Genomic DNA, 22,077 nt, shown 5'->3' on the forward strand with positions numbered 1-22,077 from the left:
GCTCTCTGACTTTGAAGCAGGGCTGTATCACTTGGCCAGCAGGGTGCTGAAGGTGGGAGGGGTGCTGGCAGCTTTAACATAGATTCATAGTATGGTTTGGGTTTGAAGGTACCTTAAAGATCATCCAGTTCCAACCCCCTGCCACAGGGAGGGACACCTCCCACTAGCCCAGGTTGCTCAAGGCCTCATCCAGCCTGGCCTTGAAGACCTCCTGGGAGGGAGCATCCACATAGCTTTCACTGTCTATGTGAGGATCCATCCAGCTTGATTAAATTATGAGCTTGTGACAATTGTGTGAGCTCTGTAGGAGATGGTCAAGAATTGTGACCACCAGAGCATCTGATAGCTGTGTTTGCTCATGCCTAAGACTTTAGAGATTGGGAACTGCAATTCTTGTTGCTGCTGATTCTGGAGTCTAGGAAAACTGCAGTGCCTGGCCATGGACCTAGGCTGGCCATGGTGTTCTGCTCCTGCTGTAGAAGAGGAACACAGGAACAGCAACACATCACAACTGCACATGATTTGGGGCCCATCCACTCCTATCCAAAATGCAGCATGGAACCAGAGCTCAGCACTGGGACTTTTGCAGTGGACCTGTGCTGACTGTGGTGCCTGGGAAGGTGTCAGGTGGAGCTGGAGCTGCTGAGGTGGTTTTAAGATCTCTTCTGCATGTAGGTTTTCTGCTGACATTTGGCCACAGCCTCATTGTTATTCAGAGCATTCAAGAGTCTCTCCACACCTCCCCATCTGCATTAATTCAGTGTCTTTGGGGGCCTCTCTCCCCTGTTGAATTTAGTTAGGTGTTCAGGAGGGACTAAAAAGAGATCAACAGAAAATCAGAGTTTGGTCACCTGCCCTTTTGTCCTTTATCTGAACAGTGGCTAATTTATTCAGAACAAAAAGCACATTGCTGTCATTGTCACTCTTCATTTTTTTTTCAGCTGCTTTGAGTTGTATAGAGACAGGTAGGAATTGAACCAGAGCTCAAACAGCTCTTCTATGGCACTTAGGTGAGCATGGTACTTCATCCATAGCCCCACAGTAACACCCCCCAGGTGAAAAGACGCTGTGGAATTCATGTAATAGAGGTAAAAGCCCAAATACCTGCCTGCTCCAATGGATGAGAACCAAGCCACAGAAATTCCATAAGGCAAAAATAGCACCAAAGCCCAGTTCTGGAAGCCAAGCTGCACCTGGTCTGAATTGAAAGAAGAGAAAGCGAGCACAGGACTTCCCTGAGCAGTAATCAAACAGTGTGGTAGGATGGGCTGCAGGTCTGTATGGACTGTTTTCATAGATCAGCCTCCCAGTGGCTGCCCTGGCACTCAAACTGCCATCTGCCCTCTGCTTTGGAATTTAGCTGGACCTTCTGTCTGGTATTGCAATGACCCAGAAGCTACCTTGTGAGCTCCTCTGCAGTTTGTCTGCAAGCTGCTCCTTCATTTGATTGTTTTCATTCCCTACCTCCTTTAGCTGTCTTCCACTACATATTCATGTCCATTTAAATGAAGTGAGCTGGTTCTTGAACCTTGAACTATTTAGTGAATACCTCTGGAGATGCTGTCAGGAAGTGGAACATGCCCAGTGTGGTCCTTCTAGTTACAATCAAGGTATGGGCAGTGAAGCAGCATTGCTGACTGACCTGTGTCAGCTGCTTTGGATGCTGATCTCCTTCTCTCTCCCTGCTGAATTCTTTGATTTGCCATTCAGCCACCAACTTTAGGTCTGTTTGTCAAAGTCCAGCCCCAGACGTGAGAAGCTGAATCTGTCATTTTTCAATAGGACTTTGTGTGGCCTTGGTGCAGTGATGGATGGCTTACAGTTCTGCCTGGACATGCAGTGACTGTCTCAAAAACGAGGACTGTGACAGAAGGCTTCATTCTGCACCTTCTAAGGAAAGCTTCCTACAACCCTTACTCAAAGGGAAGGCTGCTGGAGCATCTTCACAAGCCTGCATTCCCTCTATGCCTGTCTTTCTATGTTCTGGGGACAGCAGCACATTAGCTGCTGTCAGGCTGCTACTCTTTAAAGAAGGAGAAAATAACTAGGAAAGGAAAGATCCTTTTCCACAACATCTGCCTCCTTCAGACATGAGTCTCTGTGTGGTTCATTCCTTCTGCTTGTTGTTGCTACAGTTCTTCAAGGGATTTGTCATTGCTGTCAGTCTCTAATGGACCTTCATCAGAGCATGACTCAGTCCACCCTCACTTCACCCTAACCACTGTGTTCAGTAGCCAGGTCAGTGTGAGCTGACAAGGGAACATCAGATTGGAAGCTCCCAGAAGAGCCCAGGTTAGGATTTCTGCATTTATTGTGGTGCTGACCTCTCTGCAGAGCTGAGCAGCAAGTGACAGAGCAGCTTTTAAAAGAAATTTATAGCTTGCCAGTATTTTGTTGTTGCTACAACTTGCCTTTTATTAATGTGATCCAACCAGTGTCCTTCAGCAACTTTGTCTGGGCAGCTTGGGAGACTCCAGAGAACTGCTGGAGAAGCTGTTTCATGGGGCTGCACTTCTGAGACCTACTTACCTGTCATGGGTGTAGGCAGCTGATGCCTCTGAGTTCCTGCTCATTATAAAGCACTGATTTGAGGTCTTTTGGCAGGGGGAATCTTCTCTTCTGTCCAAATCTAATGGTCTCTTGACTTTAAATGTGTTCCCAAGATAGAAGTGAAGTTAAATCAGGCTTTGCAGGAATTTTTAATGCCGAGGTATGAAACGTCTCTGTGAAAGTCTTTAGCTTCCCTGAGATGTTTTTTCATGTGCTGCCAATATCTGATCCCACTTCTTGACCTTTAATATACACAGAGAGAGAAGATTAGGATGTTTCTAATCAGCTGAATCTCCCCTCTGGGAGCTCTATTTAATCCTTCCTCTCAACTCTATCTCTGCCAGCCCTTGCCAGCCCTCTGTGTGTTTGGTTTGGTTACCAGCTGAGGTTGGAGTTCGGTCACCTCAGAGGTTCTTGTTCAGTTGGGGTTTCTTGCATCCTTTCTGCAGGAGTTAAAGCACCAGTGAGAGGCTCTGCTTTGGAGGCAGACCTCTTTGTTTCATGTGCATTGGGGAGGCAACCCTGTTCAGTGAAATAAAGTCTTTTTTTGAGCAGGATTATTGCTAATCCTCCCCACCCAGTCATTAGGAGGGCTTCTCCGAAGGGCCTCAGGAGCAAACCTGGGTGGTTTTGAGGTGCTAAGTCTGGGCTCTCGTAGAAGTTCAAAATACTACATCAACTGGTTTCTTCTGCCACCCAGATTTGTAATTTCATTAAAGTACCAAGTTTGTTGGCAGTCAATTGGTGATGATTATCGAGTCTCATGCTATTGTTTTGATGAGGAGTCAAGTGAGGCTGGCGAGTCTGTGGTCGTGCAGCTCAGCTTACGCTGCGTGGCCCCACAGTAGCAGCAGGCAGTCTAACAGCAAGGCTGCCACCACTCCTTGTACAGTGGAGCACCTTGAGCTGCATCTCCCCTCTTCCTTTCAGCCCTCAACAGCACCACTCTTGTGACTTACAGATCAGGAAATTTATCCCTGAAAGCATTCAGACAGCAGATTGCAGCACTGGGGTTTGTGGCCTCCTGGCAAACCTCAGTGACCTAAGCAAGGACTGAGCTCAGACACTCTCTTGTCCTCTTTGATTCCAGCAGCTCCTGTTCCCCAGCATGGTCTGCCATGTACCTATCATTGTCTCTGCCCTGTCCCATGTTCTTGAGCAGTACAGAGGCTCCCCATGTGCATAGGAAGGAGGGGAATGATCTGGAGTCATTGGCCAATGCTGGATGCTGTATTCCTGTCCAAAAACTTACTCATCGTACCAGCCCTGGTCTTAGGTTTCTGAGCTTGCAAAGAAATCTGCTTGTGAGTTTTGGGGTTTTTTTAAGCCCTTTCTTGTTGAGCAGAAATTTTGGCAAAGAAACGTTGAGGCATTGGAGAATCCCCAGTTCTGCCTGGTTGTGCCAGGCCTCCTCAGATCTTTCCTTGGAACGAGCAGGCCAGAGGAAATACTTTCCATTTCAGAGAAGCATGGACAAACAATGTTGCTTTAGAGGGAAAAGAAAAGCAGCAGACGGAGCTGGAGCGCTGAATCCTGCTAGCCAAAAGCATGCTCCTGCCTTTATCCAATCATTCCTGGAACACAGTGTTCTTATTGTACTCCTCCTCACCCTGCTCAGCGCCTCTCCTCGGGCTCAGGGCTCCGAGATACCCCAGCCATGATGCTGAGAGCTTTGGGTAAGGTAAAAAAAAGGCATCCAGCACATCTCAGAGCTGGAGCCTCTTCCTCGCCTGGCACTAGGAGAATTTGTGTCCTGAAAACCTGGATCCCGTTAGAAAAGTTCCTGCTGTCTGGAAAACAAAGTACTCTCTGGCCTGGTTTAGTCATTAAGTAAATTTGTGGTTTGGTTGAGATGAAGAATAATGAAGAAAAGCTGTGGAAATCCCAGGATTAATTTGATAGTTTGCAGGCAGAGGTGCCTTTAAGTGGAGTTGCTGCCTTCTGTAGGCTCTGAGCAGACCCAGGTACAAACCTGGACTCCCCTTGCTGCCCTGCTTCAGAGGCAGGCATTTGGAAGTCATTGGTTTCACAAAAGGCCTCCCTATGCAGGATGGGGGGCTGCTGTGGGCTGGAGCCTATGTTTCATGAGTTACGTGGGCATCTGCACAGCCAGCCCACAGCTGGAGAGCTGGGAGCTGCCTTGGGCTGCTGGTTCCATCTGCCAAGGGAGCAGCACCCCAGGCCCAGGCTGGGCAGAACAGGCAATCGCTCGCTTGGCATCACCTGGAGACCTCTGAAGGTTGGGGCCTTGCTGCTGTTTTCACTTCAGCATTGGCCCTTTGGGGCAGAACCATGTCCTCCACTGTTTCTTCCCATCTCCTAGCTGCTCTGTCTGCCTCTCCAGAGAGGCAGAGGCAGAAGAACCCACACAAAGACCTCCAGAGTGTGGTGTTTCTCTCCACCCCAATTTACCTGGGGGTATCACACAGGAAAGCAGAGAGCTGGGAGCTGGCACTGGCTCCTCTGTGTGCTCATCCACTTGAACATAGATGTGTGTGGATAGAGTCACTTGTTGTATTGCACACAAGTGGCATTTTGGGCTAGGAAGCCCCTTGGCAGAGCAGGAAGTTCTCACCTGTCAGCTTGTTGCTGAATTTTCCACAGCTCTCAGTGTAAGCAGGGGAAGGGAACTCCATTATCAGCACTGTGTGCCTGTGTCCACACTACAGAGCCAGCTGGCCCCAGGGTAGCATGTTTGGAATGTCAAAGAGTGGGGGGTGAGGACTTGGGTTCCACTTGGTTCAGGGAATTTTGCTCTGGGCTCTTCTGACCCAAACTCTTGAGTAGCTGGAGCACATTGTGAGCATGCTGGGAGCATGGCATCTCCTGCCTAGGATTGGGAGCCTGAGCTCCTGGGCACACTGTGAGGATCACGTAGAGAGACCCTGTGGTTTGCAAAGGTTTGTGTTTCTCTTCAAGCACAACATGACCTTAAAGCATGTTGGTGGCATTTCTCTTCTGAATTTACTCCCTAGGCATGTGACCCTGGACAGGACCTCTCTGTTCTGGAGGTGTCAGGAGGTTTTGGTCCTCAGGTCAAGGTCCTCTCGCAGTGTTTGGGATGTATTTTGTCAGTTACAAACTCCGTTACTAAAGCAACTTTTTGTGGCAGTGTGGATGTTCAGCACATCCTTCTGCAAGCTTTGTTCTGTTCCAGTAAAATCACAGAATCATAGAATGGGTTGGGTTGGAAGAGACCTTAAAGATCATCTAGTTCCCCCTGCCAGGAACAGGGACACCTCCCACTTAGACCAGGCTGCTCAAGGCAGAATTAAAGACAATTCTGTGGTGCACTCCTTGTCAGAGAGGAGGACGTGGAGGCATGCCTGACTTGTGGCTGATAGCAGTGTACCCTGCATGCAAAATGAACACAGGAGAGGCTTTCCCTAGGTTTGTAGCTTCCTAAGTCACCACAGAGGCTGTTGAATGCCTGATGGAGCCAGGCTGCTCCAAAACAGCAACCAAATCGTGTCTATAATTAGGCAATGGATGCAACCCAATAGCCTCTATATTTTATAGCAAATGTCCCTGTGTAATGCCAACCTTTCATCATGGATGAGGATTCACATTAATCATGGCATCATTAAAAACCCAAACAACTCTGTTGGGGTCTAAATTCAGACTGATGAGTTGAAATGAATCCCAGCAGATACCTGCGCTTGTTAGATACGGAGCACAACCTTCTGCGACCTCGCCTGGTGTCAGGAGGACGGTCCAAGGGCTCTGCTCATCCGTGAGCAGACTTCATGCTGCCCTTATTTTCTCTTTTATTTATTGTGCATTGAGCTATTAAATAAATGGGGGGTGCTGGGATGGCCTTATTCTAGGGAAGACATGAGGCATGCATTGTTTTGGAGAAGGGTTTGACTTTATTGTGTGTCGGTTTTCACGGTTTTGATTTGCAATCTGTAAGCAGTGGATAAAGCCTTACACTGGGGCAGCAAATGAGCACAGCCTCGGCTCTGCAGGGAAGGAGGAACTCTGTTGTAGATGTATATGCAGATGAAATCTTGAGGGACTCGTTCTGCAGTTTTCTTGGAACATGGTGGCTGCATTCTGTTGTCTGAAAGCTTCTCCAAAGAAGGATGGGGTGGTGATAGGACAACACAGCCACAATATGTAGCTTTTATTTGCCTCCTCAGGCAAATTTGCTGTATTGCAGCTTCATTCTTAGAACCTGACAAATTCTAAACCACTTTTCTCATCCACCTTCCTGTAACTCATGGTCTCTTGGTTCCATTTAATTCATCTTCTGTACCTTAGTCCTGCCGGGGAGTTAGAATGTCCTTGGTAAACGCAAAGGAGCGAGGAGCTGGGAACTCTTGGACTGAGCTTTTGTAACTGTACTTTAATACCTCACAGTAATTACTGCAGCTCCCCATAAAATAATCTCTGTGTAGTCCCAAAATGGGGTTGAATGCCCCAGAATAAAAGAGAAGAGCCCTTATCTGTGCTTCTGGTTACATTGTTATTTATTTCCCTTCTCCCTCCAGCGTGGGAGGATGAATGAGCACGGACCAAGACGGAGCTTTGCAGAGGCAAGCAGAGCTAAAGAGCGTCGCCTTTTTCATCAGCTTTTAAAAGCCAGGCTGTAATCATAAATTCCCTGATAGCTGGAGCATGCAGAAGTCATCTTTAAGCCTACAAGTGACAGGCTGCTGTTGCTTTTCAAACTTCAGATTTCATTTTTTTGTAAGACACAGCTTTGATCTGGTTCCTTTGTAATGCTCCGCAGAGCGCCGGGGCCGCCGCACTTGCCGGCTGCAGGGCTGGAAGTGAACTTTGTTGGCAAGAGCCATCTGGAGACCTCAAAGAACAGATTAACTTGTCCAGGATTGATGTGATCTTTGAAGGAGCTGCCCTTGCCTAGAACATGTGTGATTAGCTCAGTGTTGGCGATGATGAAGTTGAGGTGCACAGCAATGTCCGAGTACCCCAGAAATTGGGAAGAGTTTTAAGTGGAGCAACCCTGAGGATCTGCAATCAAAAGATCAACTAAATCCCCAGGTTTAACCTCTTGGGCAGACTTTGCATCTTCAGGGCAGCTTAAATCCAGTCAGGAGTAAAGGTTTTCAGCTGTACATCTTCATAGACATTTTGTTCTTAGCTCCAAGAATTAGTGATGAAGTCCCAAAGCTTTCACAGTAGTCCCCAGTGTCTCTCTAATAGTTTTGTGCCCAGTATGGTGCAACTTTTATGTTGGTTGCTGGTGCCATGGATGGGAGAGGGAGACTTTTTCTGTTCAGCTTGTAGATTAGTGTCAGAATCCTGGTGGATGCTGCTCTGATCCCCTGTTTAAAGGTGACCCTGCCACTCGGGCGATCTTGGCAGCATGTTCTCTTGAAACATTCTGCAGGGATTTGCTTTGGCTCCTGCATCACAAGCTCACATCTGCAGCCTTTCACTTGCTTGACTGGTTGTGATCATGGAATGTGGTGAAGGATGTGACAGTCACTTGTTGGGAGATGAGAAGTAAGGGAACTCTGTGTCTGGCCAGCCGGAGACCCAGCAAGCTGCCAGTACAGGGACTTGCTGGAGAGGGTGCTGCAAAGGGCTACAAAGATGCTGAGGGGACTGGAATATCTCTGTGATGAGGAGAGGCTGAGAGAATTGCAGCTTTTTAGTCTGGAGAAGAGCAGCCTGAGGGGGATCTGATCAATGCTTCACAGGTGGGTGTCAGGAGGATGGGACTAGGCTTTCTTCAGTGGTGCTCTGTGGCAGGACAAGGGGCAGTGGGCACAAACTTGAACATTAGAAGTTCCATCTAAACATGAGGAGGAATTTCTTTAAGGGTGGTGGAGCACTGGAACAGGCCTGCCCAAAGAGACTGTGAAGTCCCCACCTCTGGAGAAATTCCAAACCCACTTGGATGTGTTCCTGTGTGACCTTCTCTAGGTGACCTTGCCTTGGCAGGGGGGTTGGACTGGACGGTCTCCAGAGGTCCCTTCCAACCCCCAGCATTCAGTGATTTTAGAAAGGTTTTGTTTCCCTGGGTGGGAGTATGTAACTTTTTGAATGGAAAAATTATTTCTTTTCACACTGGCTAAAGGGGGAGATGTCAAAATAATGAGCTGGAAGGATGTCTGTGCATTGAACTTCATCCTCACAGTCATGAAGGCAAAATCTGAAGTCTTTTCCAACCTAAGTGATTGTCTGACCTGAGACACCTAAGAAAAGTAGCCCTTAGTTTTGGTTTGCAAATGAGGCTCTGCAAAGAGTTCTCTTGAGAGACATGAGAATGTCAAAGTTTGAACTAAGTTGTCAGAAGCTGGTGTGAAAAACCAGGGTGGGAGCGCAGAAACTCAGTAATGGAGCCTTGCTGAGTTGCAGCTCTGGTCTGTGATCTCTGGGCACCATCCCTCAGCTCAAACATCACCCATCAAAAGAGGAAAGGAGCCATCGTGTCCTACCATGAGGTTTCTCACTGCTGTGGAGGTGGCAGGGCGTTGCAGCTGCTTGACCTGCCTTCAGCCCTGGTGAGAGGTTTTTGAGCTTCTGCAGAGCCCATTGTGGGGTGTCCTTCCTGGGGCTTGCCAACATCCCCCCATCTCCTGCAGCTTGGAGCTTTCCATGGCAACTCACAACATTTAGGTGGTTATCAGCTGCCTCATGGCTCAGGCTTGTTTAGGAAAGAAGTTCCCTCTCATGTTGAAAATGAGCTTCTCTCCCAAGCTGTGGTGACCACAGATTCAGAGCCTGTCATGAAAGGAAGAGTGCTGGGAGCGCTGGTGAAGGGGAGTGCCAGTGGAATGCCTTGGAGTTTTGTGGTTGTCAGTTTTATGAGCCTTTATCTCTTGGGTTTACCAATCTGGTGTCTCAAAATGCTGCTTCCTTGATAGTGCCAGGGTCTGGAGGTTCCTCGCCATGCCACCAGCTGCTTTGGAGAGGCGCTTCCCTCAGGGTCAGGCAGGTGGGAGACCCTGGCAGGAGGAGGACTGCCAGGCTGCCTGGATTCTAGAACCACTTCAATTCTTCTGAGTAAAAATTTTCTTCCAGAAAAAGTCAATGTCATAAAGATTTGATGCTAGTAACAAATGAGGATGGTATCAATGAAAGATGATGAATCTGACCCATCCCTGTTAGACTGGGAGCTGCTCCAGCTACACTGGAATTGCTAGCAGACCTGGGAGACCATGGCTCTCAGACCTGCCAGTAGAGTGTTGTGCAACTTATTCCCTCCAGTGAAACTTTTAATTCTGCAGGAATGAGTTGCCCAAAGGCCTTTCACCTCCAAGGAAGCTTCCTCCTTGTTTTTTCCCATGCTTGCTGAAGAATGTCACCGAAGGAGGTAGCTAACTGCTGAGAACCTGAGGGAGTGCCGCTTGGGTTTGGCTTTGTAGGCAGGGTCTGTGAAGTCTTCAGCACCACTGTGGGTGCTGAAGGTGAAGCAGTTCCCCAGGATGTCCCAGTCACAGTTTTTTTTGCACAGAGCATTGTGTGTTTGGCCAAAACTGAGGCACTAATATCTTTGACCTAACGTGGAAGTAGCCATTGGGTGTAGTGTGAAGGACACTGGGCATCCCAGGCTGGAAGGAAAAGGATGTCCATAGAGATGCAGTGGGAACTCCAGCTAGGGCAAGAGCTTTGAATGGGACCTCACCTCTCTTCTCCCTTTCATTGAAGCTCCAAGGTCTGCTGGTGCTGGTATTCAAAGTGCTGTGTGCTGGTCTTGATTTGGAGTGAGAGATCTTGGGATGGGATGCAGCCAAACAGTCTGCAAAATAAACCCTGAACAGGTAGAAGAACGCCCGAAGGAGATGCTTGCTGGGTTTTCTACCACAGTCTTGACCCTTGTCATCATGACCAGAATTCAGAGTGATCAGTGGAGGTCCTTATGCAAAGGCAAGGCAGCTGGTCAGGTTGCCTTGCTCAGGTCGCTGTGATCTCTTATGTAATTGTTCCCGATGTGATTATTTTGAGGGCTGAGCAACCGAGGGCTCAGAAGAGCTGGGCAGCTTTATTTCCGCCATGTGTGAAGTGCTGTGTGTTCATTTCAAACCCTTCATCTCTTTCTAACAAAAGTAAAATAAAGCAGAACCCAGAAGTCTGTCGGAATTATTGTGCAGTTGGACTTTAAACGCTCCCCTTCCCTTTTATCGCCGTAGCCGCGCGTGGAGCTCGGCCTGTGAGGTTTGCAGCTGACATTTCAAATCTCTCTGAGTGTGCCTGGAGGCCTTTTCAAGCCACCTCCCCTCCCAGATCAGAAGTGACCATTTTTTTTTCCTGTTAGACTCCGTGTTCCTTTAATGTTTTCTTCCTAATAGATGTTGAAAGAGTTCTTCAGAGACACGGCACAAAACATTCAAATAGTGACAGGAGCCAGCTGAAGAGAGCTGTCAGGGAGGGGGGCGCGTTGGGAGAAGGATTGAATACAGATGGGTTCTCCAATGTACTGGAACCTGTTAGGGTTGCTTTGAAACCCTGCACAGCTTCCACCTCCTTACACTTACCAAGTTTATGTTTGCATTGAGGTATGAGAGGCAGAGCTGAAATGAGCTAATCCTTCTTGTGTGCATGCTGAAGTGTGTAATGCTGACTACATACAACAGTGGTGACCAGACTCTTGCCTGGGTCCTCACTGGGAAGCACACTCTGCAGCACAGTCATCTAGAGAGGTCAGGGACTACCCAGCAAACATCTGCTTGCTCTTGGTGCCTCCAGCTGTTGCAGATCCATACCTGGACAAAGTCTTCTGAGGTTTGCTGCTCTGGTTTTGTATCAGCAGCTACCTCTCCACCGTGGGCAGCAATGCCTCTCAACTAGAGTTGGTTGCCCAAGACCTCATCCAAACTGGCCTTAAACACCCCCAGAGAGGAGGCATCCACAACCTCTCTGGGCAACCTATTCCAGAGTCCCACCACCCTTCTACTGAAAAAATTCTTCTTCAGATCCAGTCAAACCCTTTGCTCCTTCACCTTCAAACCATCCCCCTTTATCCTATTGCCAGACACCCTCATATTTTAGTCTCTATATCACAGAGCCTTCTGAACAGACTGCTCCAACAATCCTTTTTTCAGAGAGTCCTGGCAGAAGGTCCACAGGAATTGGCACTGTATTTTAACTGGGTTTTGCAAAAGCATCCTCCTCTTTGCCACAGGGAAGGCCTGAGCTGGCCATCATTCCTGCCTCAGCCCCCATCACACATCTGTCAGCGCTTCAGAACTGACCGTTCTGCATGGAAAGAGCTGCTGGGGGGTGGTGCTAAGATTTGCACTTACTGGATCCTGCTTTTTAGGGTGAACTTGTTCAAGTTATATCCAGACTTAACTATTTGCCCTAGAAAGCTGTTCTGAAATCTGATGGAATAAGAAATGAGGCTGCTCCAGTGCACATTTACAGTGACAAAGTTTGTGTGCTAGAAAGTGTCTGTGGTGAGTCGCCATCATCCTAAGGCAGCTCTAAGTATTCATACCCAACTGGCTCTGTGTTGTCCCTGAGCATGGAGAACCCTCACAATGTTCCCCTCCTCAAACAGTCATGGAAAACCTCAGCTGACTCTCTTCTGAGTGCTCCTTGCACTGCTCTGCAACTCTGCTGAGCTTCACCACCAAAGGAGAAACGACTCAGAGGTTTGGTTGGTTTGTGGCAAGCAAAATCTTGGCTTTCTTTGTGGGGAGGGTGATTTGTTTAACTGTCCCCAGAGTGGACCTAAGCCAGTGGGGCTTCTCTTGGTGACTGTTGAACATCTGTGATCCCTTGTGTTAGTTCTGTGTCCAGGAGCAGCAGGGCAGGGTGAGGAGGAGCTGTGTGAGTGGTCTGTTGGCTGAAGGCTGTAGCCCTGTCAAGTTCAAGTTGTAAAATACTTTGGTAATGCCTCCACTCTTCTACCCCATACCGTATTAGACAGAAATCATTCTGAAAGCCACCTGGAGTGGGTTGTTTGCTGGTCCCAGCTTGTGGTATAGCTGTCCTGTGGTGGTATCTGGCACAAATATGCAGGAGCTGCCAACTCTTCCCTTCACTGGTGTCTTCCTGCCCTCTGGTCCTTCCATCTGTGCACTTCTCATGGGTTTCCATGTCTTATCTAAATGTAAACTCGGTAGGGCAGGGACTGTTTCTGTTGTCTGCAGGACTTTGACCACTGCAGTGCAGCCAGAAGAGCTTTTCCCAGCAGAATAGGAAAGTACAAACTCTGTAATATGTCCTTCTCTGGAGGTGTTTGCTCCAGGTCCGCTGCAAACTACAGTAACCAGGTGCCAGTTATGGAGTTGTTGTGTAAAAGATCTTGCTGATGAGCTTCACGATCTGAATTCAAACAGAGCTCTGACTTTCAGAGCTGGTATCAGAGCTTGGAAAACCCAGGGGTCCATCAGCTTCAAGCTATCTTGCAAATGCTGCTCTTCAAGCAGAGGGGTAGGCAGGGAGAGTGAGGGATTAAATGGTGCTGTGTCCATGGGAGTGTTTCAGCTCGTTCCTCCTTCTGGCAGACTGCAGAATGACTGCAGTGACAAGCAGATGCCTTCGTGACCTGACCCTCCTGTGGTGCAGCAGAGCTGGAGGCACTTTGGCAGCAGTAGATTTTCTGTGCCTGTGGCAGGCAGTGTGAAGAGTGCTTGCCTGCTTGTTTCACAGGCTGCTTCACTGTTACTGCAGGTCTCCTCCTGAGCAAGGAACTCCCTTCCCAAGCAGCTCACACAGGCAGCCTCTTTTCCTGTCATTTTGCTGAAGAGAAGGAGGTTGAGGTTGAGCTGCTTGCACAGGTACTTGAACAGCCTGTCTGAAGGATAGGGCATGTGGCTGTGTACAAACTGGTCTCTCTAGATCCATGGGCAGGTTGTCCACTGGAAGAGCTGGTGTGCAGAGGGTCCTTCCCAGAGTGCTCAGAGGGTCCTTCCCAGAGTGCTCAGAGGGTCCTTCCCAGTGTGCTCAGAGGGTCCTTCCCTGTGTGCTCAGAGGGTCCTTCCCAGTGTGCTCAGAGGGTCCTTCCCTGTGTGCTTAGAGGGTCCTTCCCAGTGTGCTCAGAGGGTCCTTCCTGGTGGAATCTGCAAGTGTTTGATGTACCGAGTCTGACATGTGAGGTCAGCTGTGGGTACTGCCTCCAAGAAACAGCTGCTTCTTACTTTGCCTCCCTCCCTTGGCAAACAGCTTGGAGTAAAGATGTAAAGGCAGCACAGACTGGGTGAGCTACATGTCCTTAACAGCTGGAGGAGCAGGAGCCAGTTCTGACTAAGGAAAATGCTGTCTAAATGTCCTGCCTTGCCCATGACAAGGTCAAGCAGTGAGCCCACAGGCACCATAAATCCAGACAGGATCTGAACTTCCTCCATACAGTCTTGTTCCCTCCCTTCTTCATCCCTCAGTGTCATGGATTCCCTTCTGCTTCCCCTTATGAGTCAAATTGTTCATGGTTCTGTCGGTGCAACTTAGCATGAACACAGCTTACTCTGTAGCCTGTCACCACCACTAGGGCTCCAGGCAAAGTGTTTCTGCCTGGTGATGCAGAGGATGGTCATGGTTCTGTCTGTCTCATCTGACTCTCCTTTCTCCTGCAGGCATGGGTCGTGGAGAGAGCCTGTTAACCCTTACTATGTCAACACAGGCTACGCTTTGGCCCCAGCCACCAGTGCCAACGACAGCGAGCAGCAGAGCATGTCCAGCGATGCCGACACGATGTCTCTGACAGACAGCAGTGTGTAAGTAATTCCAGGCTGCTGGGACACCAGCATGTGTGTTCATCAGTGCTGCAGTCATTGTGTTGGTCAGAGGGAGCCCAGAGAGGTTTGGGAGTCTCCTTCCCTGGAGACTTTCAAGACCTGTCTGGATGTGTTCCTGTGTGACCTGCCCTAGGTGACTGTGCTGTGGCAGAGCGGTTGGACTCAATGGTCTCCAGAGGTCACTTCCAACCTCCACCATTCTGTAAGGCTTTGCCACAGCTGACTAGACCAAGGCCATGATCATTCTGACTTCCTTTTCAAGTGGGGTTGTTCTGTCACTGTGCAGGCCACCCAAGCCTCACTGGTCTTGGGAACATCTGCAACACAAAATGCTTTGAGTGAACTCAACTAAATGGTGCTGGGTCAGAGTTCCTGTAGTGCTTCTTGCCAGGGGCAGTGTTGGATGGCTTTGTAGTAAATGGTTTGAGAAAGAGCAAGCTGATCTAGTGAAGGGAGTCCCTGCCAATGCCAGGGGCTTGGAACTAGGTGACCTTTGAGGTCTCTTCCAACCCAAACCATTTTATGAATCTATCTTCTGGACAGCAGGTGGAGATTTCTGCTTTTGAGGCTTTTGCTGCCAAACTGTTCCTAGTCTGTGATTGCTCTGCAGTAGGATTGGTGTCTGACCAGCTCTAGTTTGTCTGGTGAGCCCTGCAGTTCAACACAGCTTGTACCAACAGGCCCTCTCCAAATCTGCTCTGCATTTTTCTAGTTCTGACAGCTCCCTAGATCGTACCCATGAGAAGCCTTGAAGGTAGTCTGCAATGGCAGAAAAAAAGGAGTTAGGAGATTTTTGTGGTGACTGCATCTGTAATACACAAAAAAATGGTGGAAAATATTCCATGTTTGGTCTGGTTTTAGTAGTGCAAATGCAAAGTGTCTCTCTGTAGAGCAGGACCCCTTTGATTGTTCTCTTGAAAGCTGTCAGGTTCACAGATGGAGGAGGGATTTTATAAAGGCAGTGCTGCAAGCACCGAGTCCTCCAAGAGGCTCCTGTAGTGATGCTGAGTGTCAGGAGCTGTCAGGCCTTGGTGGAGAAGCTTCCCAGCCCCTCTAGGCATGTTGTTAAATGGTGCTGCAGCAGTTCCCCACCTGTCCTTGGTTAATAGAGTGAGCTGGTGACTGTGGAACATAGCCAGGGGGCTTCTTTGTCTGCTGTGGTGGCTCTGTGTGAGCTGGTAGCATGCTGCTGTCTGGCTTCATGGATGCTTGGAGCTGTTTAAGAGCAGCTCTTGAGCCCGCCATGCTCCCTGGTGCCAGCTCTTCACACCTTATCCATGGTATGTTGCAAAATGGAGGAGGCAGACCTTGGCCAAAGGGACATGGGAGGTGGAGGATGCCCCCAAGACAGAAAGCTGTAGAGGACCACTAATGAAAGGCTGCATTTGATATGGATCCAGCTGCTTTGCCACATCCTTCTGCCATTCTCCATCAATTTATATGGAGGAGTCCTCAGGAGCTGGCAGGGGTCATGTAACTTCTTGTTATCAGGAGAGGCAGATGTAAGAACTCTTCAGAATTAATTAGCTTGTGGCCCCCTCCTTTCACTCAGCCCCGGTGGGCTCATGGCCTTGCCCTGGTGGTTTTACCCACAATAAGCTGTGAGCATTTACTCCTGAGCTCTTCACCCTCCTGATTTTTCTTGCAGTAGCCATCACTTGTTTCTTTCACAGGCAGAATCATTTCTGTCTGCCCATCCTAGGCACTCTTTTTCCTTTGCTCCTTTTTTCTTCGGGCGTTTTATCCCTCCTATGCCTACCTTAGGCTGCTTCTAGGGCTTTAATTACCCCTGATACATGTGCTGCCTTCTGCTAATAACTAACCCAATCTCAGTGGGTCGTTTTAAGTAAGGCTCAGAAATCAGAAGGGTGAATCTCTGATCTTTCTTCCTGTACACCTCAGCCTGGATGCATGCAGATTGATCTGGATGTAGAGCCCTGACCTTTGGCTTACAAAGGCTCTGTCTGTTTCCAGCACTGGCTCTTCATTACCCACTTTAAAGCTCCAGTGCCGGGTTTTGTTCGGGTTTTCCGTGCCGTTGCTGAGCCTCTCTGCCTCCCCATTTTCAAAGGGATTTTTGCAGAATTGCTCAAGGCAGCAGAAATGAAGAACAACCAGACGTGAGCTGAAGAAGGGACTCCTGCTGCCTGACAAGACTTGCATGTCTGGGCGCTTTGAGTTCAGGCCTCCTCTGAGGAAAATGGCAATGAAAGCCTTGTTTGCTGACGAGTGAGGTTCTTCCTCCGGCTGCTGTTTACACCCAGCAGTCAGGCTCAATAATGAAGAGCTCCAGCATCTGCTCCAAGGCAGAGCTTGCACTGGGCGCCATCCCAAGGCAGGGAGCAGAGGAGAAGGTGTCCAGGCAGTCAGGATGCAAACGCTGGCTGATTGAGGAGCACCGATGAACTGGGCGGGCACGCAGGGAGCAGCAGGTGCTCAGCCAGCAGTGGCCAACTTGAGCTGGTGGAGAAGGCAGACACAGCTTCACAGACTGTATTGGGCTGGAAGGGACCCTCCAAGACCATCTTGTCCAACCCCCCCACAGTCAGCAGGGACACCCAGCTAGAGCAGGCTGCCCAGGGATACATCAAGGCTGATCTTGAATGTCTGCAGGGGTGAGGCCTCAACCACACCCCTGGGCAGCCTGTTCCAGTGTCTCACCACTGATTGTGCAGAACTTCCTCCTGATGTCCAACTTAAATCTTACCTCCTCCAGTTCCAAACTACTGCTGCCACTCATCCTATCACCCCAAGCCCTTCTAAACAGTCACTCCCCAGCCTTCCTGTAGGTCCCCTTCAGACATTGAAATGCAGCTTTACATTGAGCAGTTGCTTGTACTCTGATGTACTGCAGTGGTCACCAGCTCCCTTCCACACTTTGGTACTGTACTGATCATGGCACAGAAGGGTTTGGATGTGGCTGCATGCACAAGCCAGACCTGGGTACTGTTCTGACTATCAGGCCTCCTGAACTGGGCCGAAGGGAGGCAGGCACAGGCCTTCCAGGAGCACCCAGCTCTCCAGAGGGATTTAAAAAGTCCTTTCTGTGCTCCCAGCTATAAGCACACTTGCCTAAAAGACAAACTTTCAAGAGGATGTCTTTCCAATCACTGGTAAATGTTCTTGTAATGGGTTGAATTTATAGAAGCAGTCTGTTACCAGGCCCTGCTGCTGGAGGAGTTTGCTTTTTGAGTGGTTTAAAAAACATTGCTCTTAAATGCTTGTGCTCTGCTGATTATTTTTCAGTCTTCCTGTGTCATAGGAATTCCTCTGCCCTTGTAGGCAAAACAGCCCTAGTCCTCTTTGCTGAAACCTGTTTTTACAGTCAGCATGGCAGCTGTGTTGTTTTAGCTGGTTTGTGTGGAGGCAAGGTCTGGAGAGGACATCGTGAAAGGCTCTGGTGAGCGCTGGCCCAGCAAGTGTGCCATGGCCACAGGTGGGGCTGAGTCACTCACTGCTGATGTTCCGTGGAGGGTCAGGGCTTTGGGGCTCTGTCTCCCCCTGGGCTGCTCAGAGCCTGCCCCGGGCTTGCAGCAGTGTTCGTGGTGCAGCCCTGAACTGCTCTTGCTGTCCTGATAATCCCCACATAGGGACAGCTTCTTTCCCAAGTGAAGGAGGCAAGCCAGCCCCAGAGTAGGGATGGCCATTCACCAAAGCAGCAGGGCTTAGGGCTGTGCTTACCCCTTCAAAGCACCTTGCAGACTGAATATTGTTCCTCAGGTGGCTGCCTGTGGCCAGAGCACCTGGTGAGTTCCCTGGCATGCTTCTCATGTGAGAAAGGCCTCTGAAGGTGCTGCTCTGATAACAGAGTAATTGGTAGAACTAGCAGGTTTGCTGTGGGTTTGTGTCCTGTCCTCCCTGTGGCCAGGGATTCAGAGTGGCCTTGAGTGCTGCTGCATTTAAACAGGTTCAAGGGCTTTTTAATGTAGAAGATCCCAAATGATGACTTCTAGCTTAATGGTTTGGTTTGGAGGCTGTCTGCAGAGGAGGAAAGACAGCCCTTGTAAGAAGAGTGCAGCTGCAGAGCCACAGCAACACCTCCCTGCCCTCTAGAGCCTCTTGCAGGTTAGTCTGGGGAGGAGAGCAAGCCCCCACCTTTCCCCATTATCATTAAATAAACCGTGGCAAGCCTCTCGCTCCCGCACAGAGCTTTCTGGTGCTAAAGAAAATCCCGTGAGGAAACAGGGGGAAACAGCTTGGGAAAGTTGCCTTTTAAAAGTAGCTGTGCTCTGAAGAAGTTTAGATTTGATTTTATTTTATTTTATATATATAGATAGATATTATTTCTCTATCTATTGAAAATCTCCCACAGCCAGTACCTGACAAAAGGAAAACAAAAGTAGGGGATTGGTTTTCCTTGCTTTCCCCCCATCTATTGAATGAGGTTTTGTTGGGATAAAATTAAAGTGCTTATCTTTGAATTTGCTTCCTCTGGTTGAGTTGGCACAGCACATTGAGCGGAGGAATGTTCCAAGTTCAGAGGTGGCATTGGGGAATCTAGTTAAAATGACATCAAAGGCAGCACAGCGGGGCTGAACATGTGTTTGAAGGCGGATAGATTAGAGGCCATTATCAGCCCTGCGCTCCTGTGCTGGGAACAAAAGTCTCTCTTTCCGCTGGGACTGCTGCTGGGGAGAATTAAAAAAAAAAAAAAAAGGGGGGGGGGGGGCGGTGTGGAATGTGGAGAAAGAAAGAAAGAAAAATTGCAGCTTCTAACAGAATGCTGCTTCTGCTGCAAACCGCTGCGTGGCTCCGGAGGGCCATTTGCTGTCCCGGCAGCAGGTTTTGTGTGGTGCTTGACAGGAGATGTTGGTGACGACCAGCGAGAGCTAAAATAATCCCCCAGATCTTGTTTATTTTTCTTGTAAAAATCATGAAAGCCCAGCACGGTGGGGTTGGAAGGGACCTCTGGGGATCATCCAGACCAACCCACCTGGTAAAAGCAGGGGCACCCACAGCAGCTTGTCCAGGAGCACAATGATCGGGGGGGGTTGGAAGCTCTCCAGACAACGAGACTCCACCATCTCTCTAGGCAGCCTGCCCCAGTGCTCCAGCACCCTCACACCCAAGAAGCTTCTCCTCCTCTTCAGGTGGAACCTCCTGGGTTCTAGTTTGCACCCACTGCCCCTTGTCCTGTCAGTGGGCATCACTGTGCAGAGCTGGACTCCAGCACAAATTGCCTATTGTTTCGTTGCCATCCAGCCTGTGGCGATGAAACCCTTTAAGTGTTGTGACTCTTGAAGTTAGTTCTCAAACAGAAGTTGGTCATTAATGACAACAAAACTGCCAAGGGAAAGCTGTCAGAGTCACAGTGCTTGGGGACACCGCTCCGCTCCCGGAACGTGTCACTGCCAGGCACAGCGGAGGTGATGCTCCAGCCACACTCTTCCTCCTTCTGCATTCCCTGCAGCCACCAGCCAGAGCTGTAATTAGCTGGGCTAATTTTCCCTTGTCTCGTTTGCTGTCCTACTAAAAGCACTTGCCATTAACCATGGGGTTTGTTTTCTTTTCATGGTGTTTCATTTTGAATGCGTGGGTTACTGCATGAAGCTGCATTCTTCTGATGTCATTTGGTGATGGTTCCACCTGCACCCACATTGCCAGGGAGCAGCTGGCGTGGTGGGAATGGGACAAAGAGCTGCTGGTGACTATCCCCTCACAGGCTAGTGCCTGGAGCTGGGGTGGGTTGCAGGCAAAGTGCTGCAGTGAGTGATGTTTCCCTTGCCAAAAGGCTTTCAAAACCTGGTGGAACAGTTTGGGGCTTGTTCTGCAGGAGCAGCTGTACCTGGCAGCTGGGGAGAGGGTGCGAAGTGCATTTGGCTTGTGCAAACATCTTGTGATTGTGAGATGTGTTTGGATGGGCTCTTTGCACTGCTCAGGGAAGGACACAGCAGGGGTGTGTGGGAGTGATTGGTGCTTCAGCCAAACCTAAGCTTACGCCCTCTGGTCACTTCCACATGTCTCTGTGGCATTGCCCAGTGGTGACTTGTACTGCCCCGGGGAGATGTGTAAAATAAACCAGGAGAACCCCAAAGTGCCAAGCTCCAGGCTGCCATTTGGCTCTGCAGTGGCTGATTGTTCTCACAATCACTCTGTGTCACCAGGACATGGGCCCACCTCCTTACCTCATGACTAGGCTCTGCTTCACTCACTCTCTCCTCATCCCCAGGTGCCAACAGGGTGGTCAGCAAGGTGATCAGCTGCTGAGAACAGAAATGCATTTCCTTGCTTGGCCTGAAGTCATGCTCAGCCAGAGATGCCATCAGGGGTTCTTAGTGAATCCTGGTGCCTCTGACCTCCACCACTGGGACCCACGTGCACCCAGTGCCCATCTTTGCAGAAGCACTCAGCAGAGCAGCTTTGCACCTTCCCCCAGCTCATGGCAGAGTCAGGGACCTGGCTTCCAGACAGTCAGACCAAGGATCATTGGTACCATTGTCCCTCCCTCTGCAGAGACTTCAGTCACCAGCTCTTGCACTAAGGCAAAAAACCTGACCAGAGCTGGCTGACTTGGGTCTTGCTGCCTATAACTTCACTCCCCAACCTTGTCCAGTCTCATCTGGGCAGCGGGCTAGGTTCTTCCACAAGGGAACTCCAGTACCAAGCCCATCATTTCTGACTGAGCTAGAGATCATCTTAAGAGCAGTGAAGCCTGCCCCTTCCCTTTGATAAGCCATTTGAGAAGTTGTCACACTCTTACAAATAGATTCCTTGTTCCCCAAGTGAGCTCCCCTCGGAGATGCTTACTGAGCTCCCACTCCTCCTCCCGCTCCTGGCCTGCCCAGTGGTTCACTGTGTATATTACAGGTTCTTTTATAGGAAGCACCCAACTAGAAAAGGTACCAGGATGTGGTCCAAGTCCTTCTTCCAGGGCAGCAGTCACAGGAGCCCTGCCCCTGGCAGATGCTGTGTAAGCCTCTCTGCCACCTCATACTGGAGAGCTGCTGGTGCAGGGACTTTGGTGAGCACCAGTCCCATGCAGGTTCCTCTTGCTCTGCTGCACCCTCCCTGGGGATGCAATACCTCAAACGTGAAGGGGTTTCCTACCTGCTGCTCTGCAGCAGCAAAGCTTAGCTCTACACTGTGTGTCAGTGAGAGGCACTAAAGCAGGACATGTTCTTGTTTTCTTCTGGCAGAGATGGGATCCCTCCGTACAGGCTCCGCAAGCAGCATCGCCGAGAGATGCAAGAAAGTGCCAAAGCAAACGGACGAGTGCCACTACCTCACATTCCTGTAAGTAGCACTGTCCCCTTCCCCAGAGGCAGATCTGCAAAACATGTCAGCTCTCCAGCATAGAGAGCTCTGCTTTGCTGCAGTTTAACCCCTCCTTATATTCAGGTGGGGATGTTTTAAGACAAAGATCCACCCTCATAAGAAAGAGCTTGGTAGGCTTCTGCCAGGCTCATCAGCCAGGGCTGCCCAAAACGTGTTGCTTTTCTTCACTGCTCAGGCAGTAGCTGGTGCTTTCTCCTGGAGGAGAAGGGAAACACTGGCTGGCATCTGCCTGTGAGCAGGTTACGTGCCCTGGGGTGAGCTGGAGGTATTTGTGGAAGGTGCAGGAGGCCATTGGACATGGAGGCTAACGTAGCTCTCGGGCAAGGTCAACTGGGGAGAAGGGTGACTGTCCTGAGCAGGCAGCCGGCAAATAGAGGTGGAACCTATGCTCTAGGGCTCTGCAAAGCCTGCCTGGGGACATGAGGCAGGAGAGCAAAGCAGGTGCAGGTGTGAGTGTTTCATTTGTCTGATGCTGTCTCCCCAGTTGCTCCAGGTCAGCAAACGGCTTCTGGGAGATGAGCACAACCAGGGGAGCTCTGCAGCACCATCTGCAGCTCTGCTCTTTGTGCGAAGTTACAGGTGACATTTAATGTCTAGC

General features: G+C 49.7%; 1 protein-coding gene across 2 annotated transcripts in view; it reads left to right on the top strand.

Annotated features, from left to right (window-relative positions):
• The window catches only part of AXIN1 (axin 1), a 77,426-nt gene that overhangs the window by 35,810 nt on the left and 19,539 nt on the right, over window positions 1-22,077 (top strand). For both annotated transcript variants that reach the window (XM_068147061.1, XM_068147060.1), the window contains 2 exons: window positions 14,043-14,183; window positions 21,341-21,437. In XM_068147061.1, coding sequence (XP_068003162.1) covers window positions 14,043-14,183; window positions 21,341-21,437 — 238 coding nt within the window. The remainder of the gene's footprint in view (window positions 1-14,042; window positions 14,184-21,340; window positions 21,438-22,077) is intronic.

The sequence above is a fragment of the Melanerpes formicivorus genome, unplaced genomic scaffold (genome assembly GCF_026170545.1).
Source record: "Melanerpes formicivorus ecotype bairdi unplaced genomic scaffold, bMelFor1.0.p_v2 SCAF_14, whole genome shotgun sequence".
In the NCBI taxonomy this organism is placed as follows: Eukaryota; Metazoa; Chordata; class Aves; order Piciformes; family Picidae; genus Melanerpes; species Melanerpes formicivorus.